This window comes from Cebus imitator, unplaced genomic scaffold (assembly GCF_001604975.1).
Source record: "Cebus imitator isolate Cc_AM_T3 unplaced genomic scaffold, Cebus_imitator-1.0 Scaffold230, whole genome shotgun sequence".
Classification (NCBI taxonomy): Eukaryota; Metazoa; Chordata; class Mammalia; order Primates; family Cebidae; genus Cebus; species Cebus imitator.
Window position 1 is genome coordinate 89422 of NW_016107545.1, and position 20361 is coordinate 109782.

General features: G+C 35.4%; 1 protein-coding gene across 1 annotated transcript in view; it reads left to right on the forward strand.

Annotated features, from left to right (window-relative positions):
• CYP2C19 (cytochrome P450 family 2 subfamily C member 19) overlaps window positions 1–19915 on the forward strand; it is an 82573-nt gene extending 62658 nt beyond the window's left edge. Inside the window, exons 6-9 of the mRNA XM_017497368.2 lie at window positions 1884–2025; window positions 11627–11814; window positions 16570–16711; window positions 19372–19915. Coding sequence (XP_017352857.1) covers window positions 1884–2025; window positions 11627–11814; window positions 16570–16711; window positions 19372–19553 — 654 coding nt within the window. The 3' untranslated portion in view covers window positions 19554–19915. The remainder of the gene's footprint in view (window positions 1–1883; window positions 2026–11626; window positions 11815–16569; window positions 16712–19371) is intronic.
• The last annotated feature ends 446 nt before the right edge of the window (window positions 19916–20361 follow it).

The window sequence follows — 20361 nt, forward strand, 5'->3', positions numbered from 1 at the left end:
AAAAAAAAAAAAAAAAAAAAAAAAAAAAAACAAGTTAACCAGGTGCAGAGATGGGTGCCTGTGATCTCAGCTACTCAGGAGGCTGAGGTAGGAGTTTTGCTTGAGCCTAGGAGTTCAAGGCCAGTCTGGGCAGCATACTGAGATCTCATCTCAAAAAAATTTAAAAAAGAAAAAAAAGGGAACTATACAGAAACCTAGAACTGAAGAATTTAAAGAATGAAATAAAAAATTTAAAAGCTTCAACAATAAAGTAGATGAAGCAGAAAAAAGCTTTTAGAACTTGAAGATGGATCTTTTGAAATAACCTAGTCAGACCGAAAAAAAGAAAAAAAAATTAAAAAGCCTATGTAATTTAGGACAACATGAAGCCACCAAATATCTGAATTTTGCCTGTTACTGAGGCAAAGAGATTCAAAGGCAAAGGAAACTTACTACCAAAATAAAAGCTGAAAATTTCACAAGTCTTGCAAGAGATTTTGGTATCTTGATACAAGAAGCTCAGAGATCCCCAAACAGATACAGTCCAAAAATGTTAGTTAGGCTCTGTCTCAAAAAAAAAAAGTACTTTTTAACATGACAAGCTTAGAAAACTGAATGAAGCTGATGTTACCAAGAAAGAGGACTGTCTTTGTCTAGTAAGTACACATGTGAGAGGATTTAGTCTATTTCAGTGGTGCTGATTACACAATATTCAACATTACACAGGTCACTTGGAGATTCTAAATTCATCATTAATTTAATGCTGGCCTAGGGACTGGTTAGAAAGTAATATGTTTTTGTATACTGATGATCTCTTGTACTCAATATTCAAAACTGTCCCCTTATTGCGGTCAATTTTGTGTCATATCAATACCTCAGTCCTAATTCAAACTAAGTATTCCTTATCCATTGTTTTTTTTCTCCTAACTTCCTAATTATGAGAACTCCAGTCTCTGAGCCTTGGCATATGCATAAGCCTTACTCTCTGCTTATCTTCTGTGGGCAATTAATGTTTTCATTCTTCATCATTGTCATTTCTCTTCATTTTGCATATTTTTATTTATTCCTGTACTACTTGCACTCTAGAACAAGCTGTCTGTTGCCTCCCATCTAGATTACAGTAGTGTGGGCCCATCTTGTCTTTGTAAACCCATCATCTTTTTCTATAATTTATTATAGGTTTTGTTGTCATATTGCTTTTTTCATATTGGTTTTTACAAAATTTCAACTTTATAATGAATCTACAGGCAATATTGAGTCCATGTACCTTTCTGACAGAAGAAGATAATTGCAGACTTTTGAATTAGGCTCATAGAATCTAATGATATGTCCCTAATTTACCTATTTTTATTAATTTTGATTGTGGTTGTCTACAGGTAATAATGGTTTTAACAGATAATGTCTTTATTCACCTCAAATATAGAGAGTCTCACAGAGGAGCAATCTAGGAATAATATAGCAGCCCCAAAGCAGCAGAGAGTCAAATGCCTTCTATTTTTTCACTATATTTAGTATACATACCTTCATTTTCATGATTAAATCCCAGGATGGGAGTCTACTCTATCTCCGACTTTACATTTGTGTTTTGAGTATGGAAGAGGAAATAGAGGAAGTGGATCTAGAGACCTTCTGCTTATATTTTCTTTGGCAAAAAATATGCTATGTGATTCAGCTGCAAAGAGCCTGATAAATGGAAATTTTTGGCAAGCACAGAATAAGGGAGTAGGAAATAAAGTTTGGGCCAGTTGGTCTACAGCCTCTGCTACACCATACAGTATTTTTTTCTAGTACACTTTACAGTTTCTATGTTGGTAACTACATAACAATGTGAGTAATTTTGAATTCATTGTAATCAAAGATGCTGGTAAATAATTTGTCAGATAATTGCATCAAATCATTCCTAGGAAGAGCACAACCAACAGTCTGAATTCACTATTGAAAACTTGGTGAACACTGCATTTGACTTGTTTGGAGCTGGGACAGAGACGACAAGCACAACCCTGAGATATGCTCTCCTTCTCCTGCTGAAGCACCCAGAAGTCACAGGTATGATCACAGATGATGAGTTAATTGATTTTCAGAAAAGATGTAGGGAAGGTGCTGCTAGTTTTCTCCTTCCTGTTTCTCCTAGAGAAGCTTCATTACTTAAACTTCTGTGTTCCCAACTGTAATCTGTTCCAATTTAATGGTATGATTAAAATGGGATATCTTGGTCTTGCACAGTGGCACACGTGCAGTCCCAGCACTTTGGGAGGCCAAGGCTGGTGGATAACTTGAGGCCAAGAGTTCAAGACCAACCTTGCCAACATGGCCAAACCCCATCTCTACTAAAAATACAAACCTTAGTGAGGAATGATGGCACACAGCTGTAATCTCAGCTACTTACAAGGCTGAGGCATGGGAATTGCATAAATCTGGAAGGCAGAGATTGTAGTGTGCCGAGATTGTGCCACTGCACACCAGCCTGGATGACAGAGTGAGATTTTGTCTCAGAAAAAAAAAAGTGAAAGAAAAAAAGTAAAGAAAAAAGCGACATCTTTGCACAGTAGAGGAAGATAACTGAGAGAAATGAAGACAACATGACAGTAGCAAAAGCAATAGAGCTCTGGTCCAGTGTGTCTGGATTTCATGGGCAATGATTTATGGCAGGAAGAGACAACATAAATTGGCCTGGGATTGCATGTTGGTTTTATTATGAAAAGGCCATTTTGAACAGCAAGTATATTCTTGAAGATAACTTTTCTCATACTCAAAATTTCAGGTTAAAATACTGGGGTAGGGAAAGTGGAAACTCTCCTTATTGAAGCATAAATGATAATCCTAGAAATGTAGTGAGGTTGCCTGAGAGAATTTCTACTCTGATAAGTATTCTAAAAAGTTAGATTCATAAGAAAGATGATTCTGTTTACTAGAAGAGGTACCTAAAGAATGCTCCATTTAGGCAGAAGATGTACCTGAGACAGTTTCCATGAAATTGGTGTTGGACAAAATGAGTATTTTTGAGGGGGGGGGTGCCGATAATTTTATCTTTTATGAACAACTTTACTTTAGAAATTTACTTTTAAATACTTTTGGTTGTGCTGCAGATAAGAAATATCTCCCCCCACCAGCCCTCGCCGTGTCAGTATCCCCCATTGGAATGACAATAACCTAATTACAAGTAAGAATTAGGCCCTTTTTTGAATAGTTATTAGCCTATAGAGTCCTAGAAGATTTTTTTCAACTTTTATTATAGATCAAAGAGTACACATACAGGTTACATGGGTAAGTTGTGTAACACTGAGACTTGGGGTCCCAACCATTCCATCACACTTACAGTAAGCGTAGTACCCAACAGATGTTTCTCCAGCCCACATCCTCTACCTCCCTCCCCCATCTAGTGATCCTCAGTGTCTATTGTTCCCCTCTTTAGATTCATGTGTATTCAATGTTTATCTCCCACTTATAAGTGAGAACATGTGGTATTTGGTTTTCTGTTCTTGTATTAGTTTGCTTAGAATAATTGCCTCCTGTTCCATCTATATTGCTGCAAAAGATATGATTTGTGTTATTTTCTATGGCTGCATAGTATTCCATGGTGCATGTATTTGTCTGTTCTCATGTTCCTAATAAAGCCATACCTGAGACTGGGTAATTTATAAAGAAAATAGTTTTAATAGACTCTCAATTCCACATAGATGGAAAGGCCTCACAATAAGTCTCTGATGGAGACTTATTCACTATCATGAGAACAGCATGGGAAAGGCCTGTCCCCATGATTAAATTACCTCCCATTGTGTCCCTCCCATGATATGTGGGAATTATGGGAGCTACAATTCAAGATGAGATTTGGGTGGGGACACAGCCTAACCATATCAGTGTGTATTAGTCATATTTTCTTTATACATTCCACTGTTGATGGGCCCTTAAGTTGATTCCATTTCTTTGCTATTGTGAATAGTACTACATTGAACATATTGGTTTGTGTGTATTTTTGATAGTTTTTTGGGGGGCATATACTCAATAGTGGGATTGCTGGATCAACTGGTAGTTCTATTTTAAGTTCTTTCAAAAATATCCAAACTGTTTTCCACAGTGGCTGAACTAGTTTGCATACCCACCAACAGTGTAAAAGCATTTTCTTTTCTCTATACCTCACCAATATGTGTTGTTTTGGACTTTTTAATATTAATAATTGCCAGTCTGACTGGTGTGAGATGATACCTCATTGTGACTTTGATTTGCATTTTTCTGATGATTAGTGATGTTGAGCATTTCTTCATGTTTTTGGCTGCTTGTATGTCATGTTTTGAGAAGCGTCTGTTCACGTCCTTTGCCCATTTTTGGATGAATTTTTTTGTTGTTGTTTGCGTGTGGATTTGTTTAAGTTCTTTTATAGATTTTGGATATTAGACATTTAGATCCTTTAAGGTAGGAAGAGTACAGGAAATAAACAAATTTAACAAATTTCTAAAACACAGAGAGAAAATGGAGGAATGATAAATCTGTACAGAGAGGATAAACTTGTAACCAAAAAGTCAGAGGAGGAAAATTTAATAAGGAGGAATAGCTAATCAGTGTCCCTAAAATCCCCCCAATATTTGTATTTGGAAGTACCAAGGGTCAAAGATGGTGGAGAACAAGGCTGGAAAAGGAGGCTCTTCCTACCTAGGTTTCCTCCACAACTCTTTTCATCAGGTAACTGATTTTCTCCTATAAGAAAAAAGAGGCTCACTCTTTAGAGAAACTGAGCTTAAGAAGCCATGTACTCAGGAACAGAGCACAGTGCCAGAAAAGGCATGAGGTGTAGGCGAGAAAGGTAGATTTGATATGGGCCCACTCCTTGAATTCAAAGACTCTTAGCTGTTTTATTCATCTCGTGTCCTAAAATTCAGCAGCTATCTTTATTCTACAGAAAAGGAACTGATCTAGAGAAATGACATTTTTCTTTTGCCATCTTAACAGAAAATTCTCTTCAATGTCCAACAGCATATGACATGAAAATATACACTGCTAGCCACAGGGTCATGGAATTTCAGGACACCAGAATTAAAGGGAAAAATCACAAAAACTTTCATAGGTTTACCAGGTCATGTTGAACAAATTAGGATTCAGAATTTTCAAGAAGAAATGTTAATATTATCTTGTGCATTAATAGAAATAGGGTGTTTTCAGACTTGTACATTTGCCAAAAGTTTTATGTTCTATTTTTCCTTTCTCAGAAAAATATTGGATAATGTGCTTTATTCAAATGTTTGAAACCTAGTTAGAGAAAGTCCTGAGCTCCAGCAATCAGGTGACTTCACGTAGGAGAATGAGAGTGTCGGGGAGGCTGTCTATCACCAGGTCTAGAAAATATCTACTTCAGAATGAACCTGGTGGATAGTTCAGAAATGAGAGGAGACAACAGAAACAAAAGAGATGTGACAGATTTTATGAGAGTTCCCAATAATTAAAAAAGGAATTTCAAACACCTGCCTGAACGTTTGTAATAATTCTAATTTGGAAAACAGAAAATCACAAATTGAAATGAAGAGATGTGGTTAAATTTAAGAAAGTACTGAAAATAAAATGCAATCACAGCAGTCTCACCAGAGAACTGTATTTGTCTAGTCAGAATAATGTAAGCAATAAATACTGTTACCATAAAAACTGCCATCTAAATATATTCTGGAAAAAGGAGTTTGGAAAAAGTTAGTGTGTCTATCTGAGGGTGTGTTCAAATATGAAGTGAAGATGGAGATTAACATTCTCATCTCTCATAATAAAAAATTATTAAATATAATCTATAAAAATAAGTAAATAGAAGCAGAGATTCTTTAGAAATGTGAATTTATTTTCAGAAAAAGCTGGCAGAATGTTCAAAATGGTATGTTTGGAAAGTGTGAGACTAAAGAGAATGCTATTGCAAATTGCAACCACACACACACACACACACACACACACACACACACACAGATGCACAAATACACAGTCATATATGCATAAATCTGATGGTATAATTTAATGTTTAAACAACATACATTATTTTGATATAAAATTAATTCCTAGTATTTTCCACGACAGTAAATTCATGACTAAATTATATGCTTACTTTATGTTTACATTTTATTATTTTTATTTGTATTAGTTATCATGTATACTAATGCATTGTATGTACAGCTTGATCTTTTTTCCTTTTTTATTTTTTAATTTTTATGGGTACATGCTAGTTATATATTAATATGCTTGTGGGGTGCGTGAGATGTTTTGATACAGGCATGCAGTGTGAAATAAGCATATCATGGAGAATGGGTTATCTATCCCCTCAAGCACTTATTCTTTGAGTTACAAGCAATTCAATTACACTCTTTAAGTTATTTTAAAATGTATAATTAAGTTATTATTGATTATAGTCACCCTGCTGTGCTGTCAAATAGTAGGTCTTATTCATCCCCATCTCCCCTCCCACCCCCACTACTTTTTTGAGTCTCTGATAATCATCCTTCTACACTTTATGTCCATTAGTTCAATTCTTTTATTTTTAGATCTCACAAATAAATGAGAACATGCTATGTTTGTCATTCTGGGCCTGGCTTATTTCACTTAACACAGTGAACTCCAGTTTCATTCATGTTTCAAATGACTGAATCTCATTTTTTTTTATGGCTGAATATAACTACATTGTGTATATTTACAACATTTTCTTTATCCATTTGTCTGTTGATGGATATTTAGGTTGTTTCCAAATCTTGGCTATTGGAAACAGTGCAGCAACAAACATAAGAGTGCAAATGTCTCTTTGATATACTTATTTCCTTTTTTGGGGGTATATACCCAGCAGTAGGGTTACTGGATAATATGGTAGCTTTATTTTTAGTTTTTTGAGAAACATTCAAACAGCTTTCCATAGTGGTCATACTGATTTACATTCTCACCAACATTGTATGAGGATCCACTTATCTCTACATCCTCACTGGCATTTGTTATTGCCCTTTCTTTTGGATATAAGCCATTTTAACTGGAGTGAGATGACATCTCACTGTAGATTTGATGATCAGTGGTGTTGATCACCTTTTCATGTGCCTGTTAGCCATTTATATGTCTTCTTTTGAGAGTCATCTATTCAAATCTTTTGTCCACTTTTGGATTGGATTATTAGGACTTTTTTCTATAGAGTTGCTTGAGTTCCTTATATATTCTGGTTATTAATCTCTTGTCAGATGAGTAGTTTGTAAATATTTTCCTCCATTCTGTGGGTTGTCTCTTCTCTTTGTTGATTATATATTTTGCTGTGCAGATTTGATGTGATCCCATTTGTCCATGTTTGCTTTGAATGCCTGAGCTTGTGGGATATTGCTCAAGAAATTTTTGCCTAGACCAATGTCCTGGATATTTTCCCTAGGGTTTTCCTATAGTAGTTTCACAGTTTGAGGTCTTATATTTAAGTTTTTAATCCATTTTATTTGATTTTTGTATATGGCAAGAGATGAATCCAGTTTCATCCTCCTGTGTAGTATATTAAATTTTCCCAAGACGAATTTTCAAATTTATTAAAGAGACTGCCTTTCCCCTAATGTATATTCTTGGCATCTGTGTGAGTCTGTTCTCATGCTTCTAATAAAGCCATATGCAAGACTGGGTAATTTATAGAGAAAAGAAGTTTAATTAACTCACAGTTTCACGTGGCTGGGGAGGCATCACAATCATGGTGGAAGGCAAATGAGGAGCAAATAAATTCACATCTTACATGGCGGCAGGCAGAGAGCTTTGCAGGGGAACTCCCATTTATAAAACCATCAGGTCTTATGAGACTCAGTCACTACTACAAGAACAGTATGGGAGAATCCACTCCCATGATTTAATTATCCCCACCTGGCCTCGCTCTTGACGTGTGGGAATTGCTACAATTCAAGATGAGATTTCTGGTTTGTTCACAGCCAAACCAAATCAGCACTTTTGTCAAAAATGAGTTCACTCTAGGTGTGTGAAATTGTTTCTGGATTCTCTATTCTGTTCCATTGGTACATGTGTCTGTTTTTATGTCAATACCATGCTGTTTTAGTTATTGTAGCTTTGTAGTATAATTTGAAGTGAGATAGTGTGATTCCTCCAGTTCTGTTCTTTTTGCTTAAGATAGTTTTGACTATTCTAAGTGTTTTCTGGGTCCATATAAATTCTAGGAGTTATTTTTTCTATTTCTGTAAAGAATGCTGTTGGTATTTTGATAGAGATTTTATTAAATCTGTAGATTTTTTTGGTAGTATAAACATTTTAGGAATATTGATTTTTTCAATCCATGAACGTGAAATATTTTTTCATTTGTTGTGTCCTCTTAAATTTCTTTCCTCAGAGTTTTGTAGTTTTCATTATAGAGATTTTTTAGTTCTTTGGTTAATTCATAGGTATTTAATTTTATGTATGGCTATTGTAAATTGGATTACTTTTAAAATTTCTTTTTCTCTTTGTCACTGTTGACATATAACAACACTACTGATTTTTATGTTGACTTTATATCCTTAAATTTTACTGAATTTGTTCATCAGTTATAATAGTTATCTTGTGGAATCTTTAGGGTTTTCCTAGTATAAGTTTCTATCATTTGCACACAAGGATATTTTGACTTCTTCCTTTCCAATTTGGATAGCCTTTATATTTTTCTCTTGTCTGATTCCTCTTACTAAATCATCTAGTACTGTGATGAATAACAATGATGACCATTAGTATCATTGTTGTGTTCCCAATCTTAGAGGCAAGGCATTTAGTTTTCACCGTTCAGTACAGTACTAGTTGTGGGTCTGTCATATAGCATTTTTACATTGAGGTATGTTCCTTCTATCTCAAGTTTTTTTTTTTTTTTTTTTTTTTTTTTTTTTTTTTTTTTTTTTTTTTTTTTTTTTTTTTTTTTTTTTTTTTTTACAAATTTTTATCATGAAGCAATGTTGAATTTTATCAAATACCTTTACAGCATCAACTGAAATGATTATATGGTTTGAACATGTTGAACCATTCTTGCATCCCAGAGATACATCTCAATTGATCATTATGAATGACCTTTCTACTGTATTGTTGAATTTGGTTTGGTAACATTTTGTTGAGGATTTTTACACAGTATCCATCTGGTATATTGGCCTGTATATTTTCTTTTTTTGATGTGTCTTAGTGTGATTTTGGTATCAGAGTAATACTGGCCTCATAGAATGAGTTTGGAAGTACTTTCCTCTTCTCTATTTTTTTTTTTTTTTTTTGATGTTGGAGTTTTGCTCTGCTTTTTCTATGAGGTTTGTGCTGTCATGATCGTAGCTTATTGCAGCTTCCTATTTTTTTTTTTTTTTTGGAATAGTTTGAGTGGGATTGGTATCTTCTTTAAATATTTGGTAAAATTCAGCAGTGAAGCCATCCAGCCTTGGAGTTTTCTTTACTGGGATGCTTTTTATTATGGGTTTGATCTTGGTACAGGTCATTGCATGTTCAGGTTTTTTGTTTCATACTGGTTCAATCTCAATAGATCATATTTGTCTAGGGATCTGTTCATTTCATCTAGATTTTCCAATATTTGGCATATAAATTGCTCATAGTAACCAATAATTATTCTTTGAATTTCTGCAGCATCAGTTGTAATGCCTCCTTTTTAATTTCTGTTTTTATTTATTTGAATATATTCTGTTTCTTTTCTTAGTCTGGCTCAAGTTTTGTCAATTTTGTTTAACTTCTCAAAAAAACAACTTTTTGTTTCATTGATCTTTTGTTTTCTTCATTTAAATTTTATTTATTTCTGCTCTGATCTTCTTTACTTCTTCTACTAATTTTGTGTTTAATTTGCTTTTGCTTTTCTAGTTCTTTAGGATGCATATTTAGATTGTTTATTGGAAAATCTTCTTCATTTTTGATGTAAGCTCTTATAGCTGTAAACTGCCCTCTTAGTTCTGATATTTCTGTAGTCCCTAGGTCTTGGTATGTTGTGTTTCCATTATCACTTGTTTCAAGAAAATTTTCAATTTCCTTTTTAATCTCTTCATGGGCCCACTGGCCATTCATGAACATACTGTCTAATTTCCATTGATTTGTGTAGTTTCAAAAATCCCTCTTGTTATTGATTGCTAGTTTTTATTACGTTGTGGTCAGAGAAGATGCTTGATATTATTTCAGTTTCTTTGTATGTTTTTTTAAAAAATGTATTTGTTATACTTTAAGTTCTGGTGTACATGTGCAGAATGTGCAGGTTTGTTACATAGGTATACACGTGCCATAGTGGTTTGCTGCATCCATCACCCTGTCATCTATATTAAGTATTTCTCCTAATGCTATCACTTCCCAACCCTCCCACCCCCTGCTATCTCTCCTATAAACCCCCTTCCTGGTGTGGAATGTTCCCCTTCCTGGGTCCATGTGTTCTCATTGTTCAACACCCATTTATGAGTGAGAACATGTGGTGTTTGGTTTTCTGTTCTTGTGTCAGTTTGCTGAGAGTGATAGTTTCCAGATTTATCCATGTCCCTGCAAAGGACACAAACTCATCCTTTTTTATGGCTGCATAGTATTCCATGGTGTGTATGTGCCATATTTTCTTTATCCAGTCTATCATTGATGGCATTTCGGTTGGATCCAAGTCTTTGCTATTGTGAACAGTGCCACAATAAATATACATGTGTATGTGTCTTTATAGTAGAATGATTTATAATCCTTTGGGTATATACCCAGTAATGGGATTGCTGGGTCAAATGATATTTCTAGTTCTAGATCCTTGAGGAATCACCACACTGTCTTCTTGTTCTGTGACCTGACATATGGTCAATTCTTGATTGTTATTAATTCTTGATTTTTATCAAGAATTGACCACATGGACATAATGTGCTGTGGAAAAGAATGTGTATTCTGTACCAGTTGAGTAAAATATTCTGCAAATGTCTATTAGATCAGTTTGGTCTATGGTTCGGATGAATTTCAATGTTTCCTTGTTGATTTTCTATCTGGAGGGTCAGCCATTAGTGTATTGGGACCTATCTCTCTCTAGTTCTAATTATATTTCTTTTCTATATCTGGGTGCTCCATTGTTGGTTGCATATATATTTAAAATTGTTCCATCCACTTGCCAAGCTGACTGCTTTATCACCAATAGTGATCTTTATCTCTTCTTATAAATTTTATCTTGAGATCTATTTTGTCTGCTTTAAATATAGTAACTCCTATTCTTTTTTTTTTCATTTCCATTGGCATGCACTCTCTCATTTCATTCTTTTATTTTCAGAGTATGTGTCTCTTTATGAGTGAAGTATGTTTTTTTTAGAAAACAGATTAATGGTTCTTGTTTTTTCATCCAATAATTTTATGTCTTTTGATTGGAGATTTTAGTCCATTTACATTCAATATTATTATTGATAGGTAAGGACTTACTCCTGTTTTCTGGATTTCTATTCCTTCTTTCATTCCTTCCTATATTCCTTTATTGAACATACTTTTCTCTGCTTATATGTGAACAGATTTTTCTTAATACCAAGTTTATGGCACAGTAACACATTTGTGCATCTGTAACAGTTCTTCTGTTTAAGTTTATATACACTTTTAGCACCATAATTTAAATTTATAATAACGTTTGGATACCTTCATCATGATTTGTGTACTCCTGAATTGCTACAACAAATGTGCTATTTTCCTCCTTTTCCATCAGTTCTTACTTGTGTCTTATCAGCTAAAGTCCAGGAAGAGATTGAACGTGTGGTTGGCAGAAACCGGAGACCTTGCATGCAGGACAGGGGCCACATGCCCTACACAGATGCTGTGGTGCATGAGGTCCAGAGATACATTGACCTCATCCCCACCAACCTGCCCCATGCAGTGACCAGTGACGTTCAATTCAGAAACTACCTCATTCCCAAGGTAAGTTTGTTTCTCCTACACTCTCTTATACTCCATGTTCTTGAAGTCCCCAAATTCAGAGTATGATTCTTAATCTTGACCATTACAGGGTGAAAGAAATGCATAACTCATATATGTGGCAGTTTAATTGGACTTTCTATTGTTTCCTGTTTGGGGCTATAAAGGTTTGTAACAGGTCTTAGTGCCTGGCAGTGTGTGTTTTCCAGGTTTATTCTCTTTCTTCAAGATTGTTTTGGCTACTCTTAGGTGCTTATATTTAAGATAATTTTTAAAGGTATTAGTTTGTCAAATTCCCAAAACATAGGGCTGGAATTTCTGTCAGGGCAACATGAAATTTATAGGTCAGTTTGGAAAGAACCGACATGTTGACACACTGAGCATTTCCTTTCCTGAATATAATTATGCTTCCAGTTTATTTGGGCTTTCTTAATTTTCCCAGTAATGTTGTGATTTTGCCATGGCTTGCAAACCTTTGTTTTTTTCCAAGATAATTAATATTTTTTGTGGTTATAAATTTATAAAATGCCTTTTGATTTATTTGTACTTGGTATATTGGATCATAATTAGCTTCTATCATCTGATAACCTTAATCTATCAACTTTGCTAAATTTGCTAATCACTGTTCATAATTTATCTCTAGCTTCATTGAAATTTATATATACATTATACTGTATTTGGATTATTATTTTTTATTTTCCAATTCTCATGGGCTGAATGTCACACTTTGTAGGAGAATGTTTAATAGAATTGGTGATAGTGGGCATTTTTGTTTCTCATTTCTAATCTGCAGAAAGGAGTCGAAGTTTTATATTTCAATACTGAGAATGATGCTTAAAGTAGATTTTGGTAGATATTCTTTATCAGATTAGGGAACTTTGCCCTCATATATATATGTGTGTGTGTGTGTGTGTGTGTGTGTGTGTGTGTGTGTGTGTGTGTGTGTATTTTTCATAATTGTGTGTAAAATCTTATCAAATCCATTCTCTGCATCTATTTATATAGTTGTGTGTTACTCCATTTCCATTGCTATAAAGGAATATCTTAGGCTGGGTAATTTATAAATGAAAGAGGTTTAGTTTGATTCATAGTTCTGCAGGCAGTGCAAAATGCACGACATGGACATCTCCTAGTGAGGGCCTCAGGTAGCTTCCAATCATGGGAGAAAGTGAAGGGGAAGCAAGCATGCCACATGGCAAGAGGGGGGAGCAGGAGATAAAGGAGTAGAAGTGACTTTAAACAAATAGCTCATGTGTGAACTAACAGAATAAGAGCTCACTTATTATCATGGGAAGGGCTTTAAGCCACTCAGGAGGGATTCATCCCATGTCCCAAATACCTCCCATCAGACCCCACCTCTGACATTGGGAATCACATTTTAACATGAGATTTGAAGGGGAAAAATATCCACACACTATCAGATTAGATATATTGGCCCCACATTCCTTACTAAATAGAAAGCATGCACATAGAGATGAAGTCATTTTCTTCATATTGTTTAGGACTTCTGTGTTTACATTCACAAGAGATTTGGCTTGAAATTTTCTTTCTCAGAATTTTCAAAATTTTGATATCAAGATTATGCCAGCCTTATAAAACTAGGTGAGAAACATTTCCTAATGTAAGTCCGTTTTTATTGCCTTCTCCTCTCCTAACTTTTCTGCTTATGATCACTTATTTGTAGCTTTGAAATACCTGATAACTTTGGGTTAAATACCAGATGTTATATGTAAGAAAGTTCAGAATTTCGGAGGATGTTTATATTCTTCAAAGAAAGATTCATTCCTCTCCCATAGGCAGTCATAATGACATGACACTTGTCATGATTCAGAATTGGACATAATGTGAACTCAGTCAAAAACTGACTGTCAGTGTTTTCTTAGCTCTCTGAGATTCACCTACCTCTGGAGACTTGAGCTCAATTTTTGTCTTGGCAGTTTTACAATGCCTTCTATCACATGGTTTCTGTATTCATCCAGACACTCTGGTTGCCATCTCAAACCTACTTTTTCCAATTAAACCAAGACATATTATTAGTAAAATTAAAAGTAATATTACTGAAAGTTGTATTTTCAAAGGGAAAAATCAATGAGATTGGTAAAGTTGCAATTGCTAATGTCATTTTTTGAAGAAGACAGAATTGATAATTTACTGAGAGATTATGGGGCTTACCCTAATGGTCATTGATTTTGTACAAGAGTTGACTTCAATGCACTCTGTTTTCACAAACACAGGAGATAACCAGGAGAAGACTTTTGTTTCTCAAAATTAGTGTCTGAGGGTAATAGTAATGAAACTTGCTTCTTGAGAAATATACTGCAGAATCAGGCAGGAGTTGCCAGTCTCCTCCATACATTGCATCAGCTTTGGTGACCTGATGGAGGGAAATGCTGCATCTGATGAACTTCTTCATTCACCCATCTTCAGGGCAGCTCATGCTGTGTCTAGTGTCTTTTGAGCCCTGAGAACCCAGAACCCAAGGGAATTACCCACTGAATCCCTTCTTCATTGGACAGCCCAGTACAGAAAAATGCAGCACTATGTGGCCAATTCTACCATCTTTACAAATCAGATAAATGAGTTCTGCTACAGACTGAATTCAGTTATGTAGGTGGAGATAATAGTCTGAGACAGATGTTGGCAAACTGTTTCTGTAGTGGGCCAAATAGTAAATATTTTAGGCTTTTCAGGCCATGGGGTTTCTGCTGCACTTCTTGAGATCTGTTACTGTAGCACAAAATCAGCCATAGACAATATGCAAATAAATGAGGATTAATATGTTCCAATATTTATAGGAAAAAATGTAAATTTCCTATAAAATTTTGTCTCTAAAATGTTATTTATTATTTGCATTTGTTCAATTTAAATACTTTTAGCTCACATACTATACAAAAACAAGTGGCAGGATGGACTTGTGCAGGGAGTATTGTTTATTGATGCCCAATATAAGACATTCCTGTCCAACAGAATTTTCTGCAAAGATGTGTAATTGATTTGTGCTTTCGTGTCCTATTTAAAGAATATTTGTCAGCACAAGATTCCAAAGATTGATTTTTAACTTCCCCAGAATTTTTTGTTTAGCTCTTATATTTAGATCAATGACATGTTTCAAATTAATTTTTATTTGTAGTATGGAGTAATAGTGGTCATGCTTCAAAGTCTATAATTAAATGTTATTCAAGTAACATTTGTTGAAATAAATCTGCTTTGGTATCTTAAAACATTTTAATATAGTATTTGTTTATAAATATTCAAGGTAATATTTTTAAAAACAAAATTATGGACTTTATTTATATGAAAACTTAGAGGGTAAAATTTTCCCTCAACTTTGTATTATAAAATTTTTAAAAATAAATAACATTACACAAATATATGTATATATACATATGGCAGTGTCTATATATATCTACTTTGATATCCGTTCATCCTTCTATCTATACCTCCGTACTGCACTGTGTATAGCCCAATAACAATGGTATTCTTCTACCTAATAATTATAGCATTCATACTATGGAGTTATTCATACAATAATATTATTTAATATACAGCTTATATTTAAAATTTCCCAATATTTTTAAGAATATTTAATCACTTTTTTAAAAAATTCATTCTCCAGTCAAGAAACAGGCACATAATTTTGTCATCTTGTCATTTTAATCTCCTGTAATCAAGAATATCTGTTTCCTTTCAGTATGTTGATCTCTGCAAAAAGTTGAGGGCATTGGTTGTTTAAATTTTCCTAGGGCTGGTTTTCTATAATTGTTTTCTAGATTTTATATTCCAATTATGATTTTGTCAAAAAAACTACATAGTGCTTTGAATATTCTACTGAATCACAGTTATGATTTTGGCAAGAAAACTACATAGTGCTTTGAATATTCTACTGAATCACGGTAGAATCACAGTAGAATATAATGTCACCTATGCCATTTTTGGTTACGCTAAGATCCTCACCCAATAAGTTGGAATCTGCCAGATCTCTCCATTGAAGAGATTCTGCTTTTTATGTGTAAATGATAAAAATTGATGGCATCGTACTTTTAGACTGAACACCTTGCTTCCCAAGTCACACATCCAATAGTTTTATCTTTCATTAATGATCCTTGCCTAATCTGTTGATCTTGACCTGAATGGTTACAAAAAGATAATTTTTAAAATTTCATCATTTCTTCTGTATTTTTAAGCTAGAATTAACCTGTAATGAATATCTCTCCCATAACTTTAAATGAAGACAGACAAACTGCATGGCAATGACAAACACTCAATAGTTTTATACTTGTGACTATACTTGTTACCATCCCAGATGATGTCATTTAAAACCCAATCATATGTTTACTCACAAATGCCTTGTGAACAGATACTCTGGCCATTTGCTGTGTCGACAGGGACTTCAACTTTAACTCATACTCTGCACATATGATTTGTGAAAACTGAAGTGTTGGAATATAATAGCAAGTGTAGACAGACACTAACATCTAAGCTTAATGGAAAGGAGAACAGATTCAGAAGGTTGCACCCAAGTACCCAAGTACTCAGGGCTTCAAATGTGATTGCAGGGCACATTAGCAAGATTATTGTCACTGGCTTTAAGCTCATGCCTTTTCTTACTTGGTCTGTCTGTCTTGGAATGGTACAGAGCTTCTTTGGAATGGCATTTCCTCATCTATCATTCAAAAGATTTAACTATGTGATTACCACTGTTTCTCCAACCTTCATGACTTCTTTATAGTTCAGTTAATCTATGTCTCTTGTTTCTAGGGCACAACCATATTAACTTCCCTGACTTCTGTGCTACATGACAACAAAGAATTTCCCAACCCAGAGAATTTTGACCCTCATCATTTTCTGGATGAAGGAGGCAATTTTAAGAAAAGTAACTACTTCATGCCTTTCTCAACAGGTAATATAAATTGATTCCCTTGTGTTTCAGGTTACAAGGTAACTTTTTGGATCAGTTGGAACTTACATGTGCCTCCTCTGCAGCAGTACAATTACTCTTTGTACATGATAAAGAACACTGTTCTGAATGCCCATGTGCTCCCCAATCATCATACATCCTCATTTTTGGGCCAGGTTAGTGGGCTTTGGGGAATTAATCCAATTATTCCAAATTGAGAAAGCTGAAGTATAAGTTGGTTGAATTCTGCCTCTAGATACACCACTGAGGTACCTAAAAACTCCTTCTAGAAGATAAAACTAGTAATATTTTCCCACTAGCCATGAGAAAGTTATCTCACTCCACAACTTCACTGAGTGTCTTCCACATGGTGTCCCTCACCCCTCCGGCTGGGCTTATAGGATAATATTATCCTCAAGCAAACAATAGGGTCTTAAAATGCCCTCTTGTGAGTTTGGAAAGCAGAGTAAACAGATCGTTGTAGTTCAATAGGACTGAGGCTGTGATATAGGATAGAACAGGCTGTGTGGAGTTGGGAGGTAGATGGAAAAGCTGTCTGCTTCTTGTTCTCTCATACCCTACAGTGAGACATAAGTAACATTTTAATACCAGTAGACATTTGAGCTACCTCAAAGGAGGCAGAGAGGATGATAAGAAAAGAAGGCAGGGCTTTTAAAGAAGATAATAAGCCACAGGAGCAGGACATTGGCTCTAAATAAAGATGTTAGAACCTTTGCCAAATAACCATGGATGGGATCAGGGGCACATTGGGAATGTAGTAGGATACTCTGCAGTGATGCAGAGCACCATGCTCTTCCTCCAGTCATGCCATGTATCTTGAATATTGTATCTCTACACCTGAAATGTGTGGGCTGAGTGTTTGGTGATGGAGTCTCCTTCCTTTCTTCTGTGACCTTTGATGTCTTCTTTATCTGGCACTATAGATACCAAGACAACAAGGAAAGAAACATTCCTTGAAGCATTCACATTTAGCACATGTATTGTCCATTCTTACATTGCTATAAAGAACTACCTGAGACTTGGTAATTTATGAAGAAAAGAGATTTAGTTGACTCACAGTTCTGTAGGCTGTACAGGAAGCATGGCTGGGAGTTCTCAGGAAACCTGAAATTATATTGGAAGACAAAGATGAAGCAAGCACATCTTTCCATAACAGAGCAGGAGAGAGAGAGAGCAAAGAGGAAAGGCTACATACCTTTAAACAACCAGATCTTCTGAGAACTCCCTCACTATCATGAGAACAGCAAGGGGGATATCCCCATGATGGAATCACCTCCCACTATGTAGGTTCCCCAACATTGGGAATTACAATTTGACATATATTTGCATAAGAACACAGAGCCAAACCATATCAGCACACAAATAAATAAATAAATAAATAAATAAATAAATAAATAAATCAGGAATTATGATTCTAGGTGATCCATGCTGTCTGCTTCTTCTGCCATAACAAAATATCCCAAGACTAGGCAGTTGATAAATAACAGAAATTTATTTCTCACAGTTCTGAAGGGAGTTCCAAGATCAAGGCGTCAGTCAATTTGGGGTCTGGTGAAGGTCTGTTCCTTATAGATAATGCCCCTCTCTATCTTTATATGGCAGAAGGGCAAAAAAGGCAGAAGGGGAGAAATGGCTTCCTTGCATCTCTTGATGTTATTATTTTAGCAAGAACAGAGCCCTCCTGACTTATTCACTTCCTAAAAGGCCCCATCTTTTTAGTACTGTTGGATTGGGGATTATGCTTCAACATATGAATTTGGGAGAGGCATATTCAGACCATAGCACATTTTTCAATGGAAACATGAATATGGTATTGAAGGAACCCAGAGAAAGCAACATTTTGTTGCACAAGGAGATCAGAAAAAGGGTAAAAAGGTGATGAAATTTGACCTATGTACTGACTGTGGTAATAGAAAAGTTCATCTTTGCCAAAAGGAGCAGCATGATATAAAACTTGAAACCTCATGGTATGTTGGAGACTGACAAAGAGTGGCTATGCCTAGAGCTGAGAGTAGGGAATGTGAAGAGTGTAAGGAGTGATATGGATCATCAGACTGGAAACAGAATGTGAAGGTCTGTTTCCATTGGATAAGGTCAAGCCATTTGAACCTTATCCAATAGGATAGACAGGGAAGCCATTTAAAGTTTTAAAGTAAGGGGGTGACATGTTTAGACATTTTTTCCCCCAAAAAATACCTAGGGAAAAAATCTTTGGCTGCATATTGAGCCAGAAATACAAAGGGAAATGCAGTATGTGAGTCTCCTCCTCTAAGCCCTTGTCATTTCAACCTACTGGACAAGGAATATATGTTTCTAAAGAAAGATTTTAATGAAGTGCTTGGCATGTAGCTGATACTCAGTAAATATCTGTTGAATACAGTGTGCTGTTAAGATCTGATATTAGGTGAAAAGTAAGTATATCCATTCATTTTTCAGTTGACCATCCATCCATTCATTTGTTAGTCCATTCAACAATCCATCCATTCATTCATACATTCACCCAACCACCCGTCTATCTACTCATCCCTCCTACCACTCACCAAAAGTTATTGCATATTCTGTTTGTGCCAGTTACATAGACAGTTTGTCACTGTCACAATTACACACGAGGAGTAACCACTCTCTGTGTTTGTTATTTTCAGGAAAGCGAATTTGTGCAGGAGAGGGCCTGGCCCGCATGGAGCTGTTTTTATTCCTGACCTCCATTTTACAGAGCTTTAACCTGAAACCTCTGGTTGACCCCAAGGACCTTGACACCACTCCAGTTGTCAATGGATTTGCTTCTGTGCCACCCTTCTATCAGTTGTGCTTCATTCCTATCTGAAGAAATGCAAATGGTCTGGCTGCTGCTGTGCTATCCCTGCAGCTCTCTTTCCTCTGGGGTGTTATCAGCCTTTCACTATCTGTGATGCCTTTTCTGACCTGTCATCTCGCATTTTCCCTTTCCTGAAGATCTAGTGAACATTTAGGTTCCATTAAGGAGAGTTTCCTAAGTTTCACTGTGCAGATATATCTGCTATTCCCCATACCCTGTAACAGTTGGATTCACTGCCACACAATGCTGATACTTATCTAATGTTGAGTTATTAATATGTTATTATTAAATAGAGAAAGATGATTTGTGTATCATAATTCAAAGGCATTTCTTCTCTACATGTTCTAAATAGAAAGTGTTATTATTTGCTGGGTCAGTTTATTAGACCCTCCTTCTTTTATGCATAATGCAGGTAAAAAATGAAAGAAAATATTGTTTCAGGAGGCCATGCTGGTTCTCAAAATGATAATCACAGAAAAGACAAAGAGGATGAGGTTAGGGAAACTATTTTGGCTGTTACCAAAATTTAGAGTTACTTTAGTATTTCATTTGAAAATGTGTTCAGTGGAAGATCCAACCTGTTGGGAAATATTCAAATGATTAGCTATAGGGAGGAATGGGCATTAAATATTAGAATTCATATGTCCACATTGGTGTTCCTTTTTTTTTGAGGGAAAATCTCACTCTGTTGCACAGGCTGGAGTACAGTGGCATGATCTTGGCTCACTGCAACCTCCACCTCCTGGGTTCAAGAAATTCTCTTGCCTCAGTCTTCTGAGTAGGTGAAATTTCAGGTATGTGCCACCATGCCTGGCTA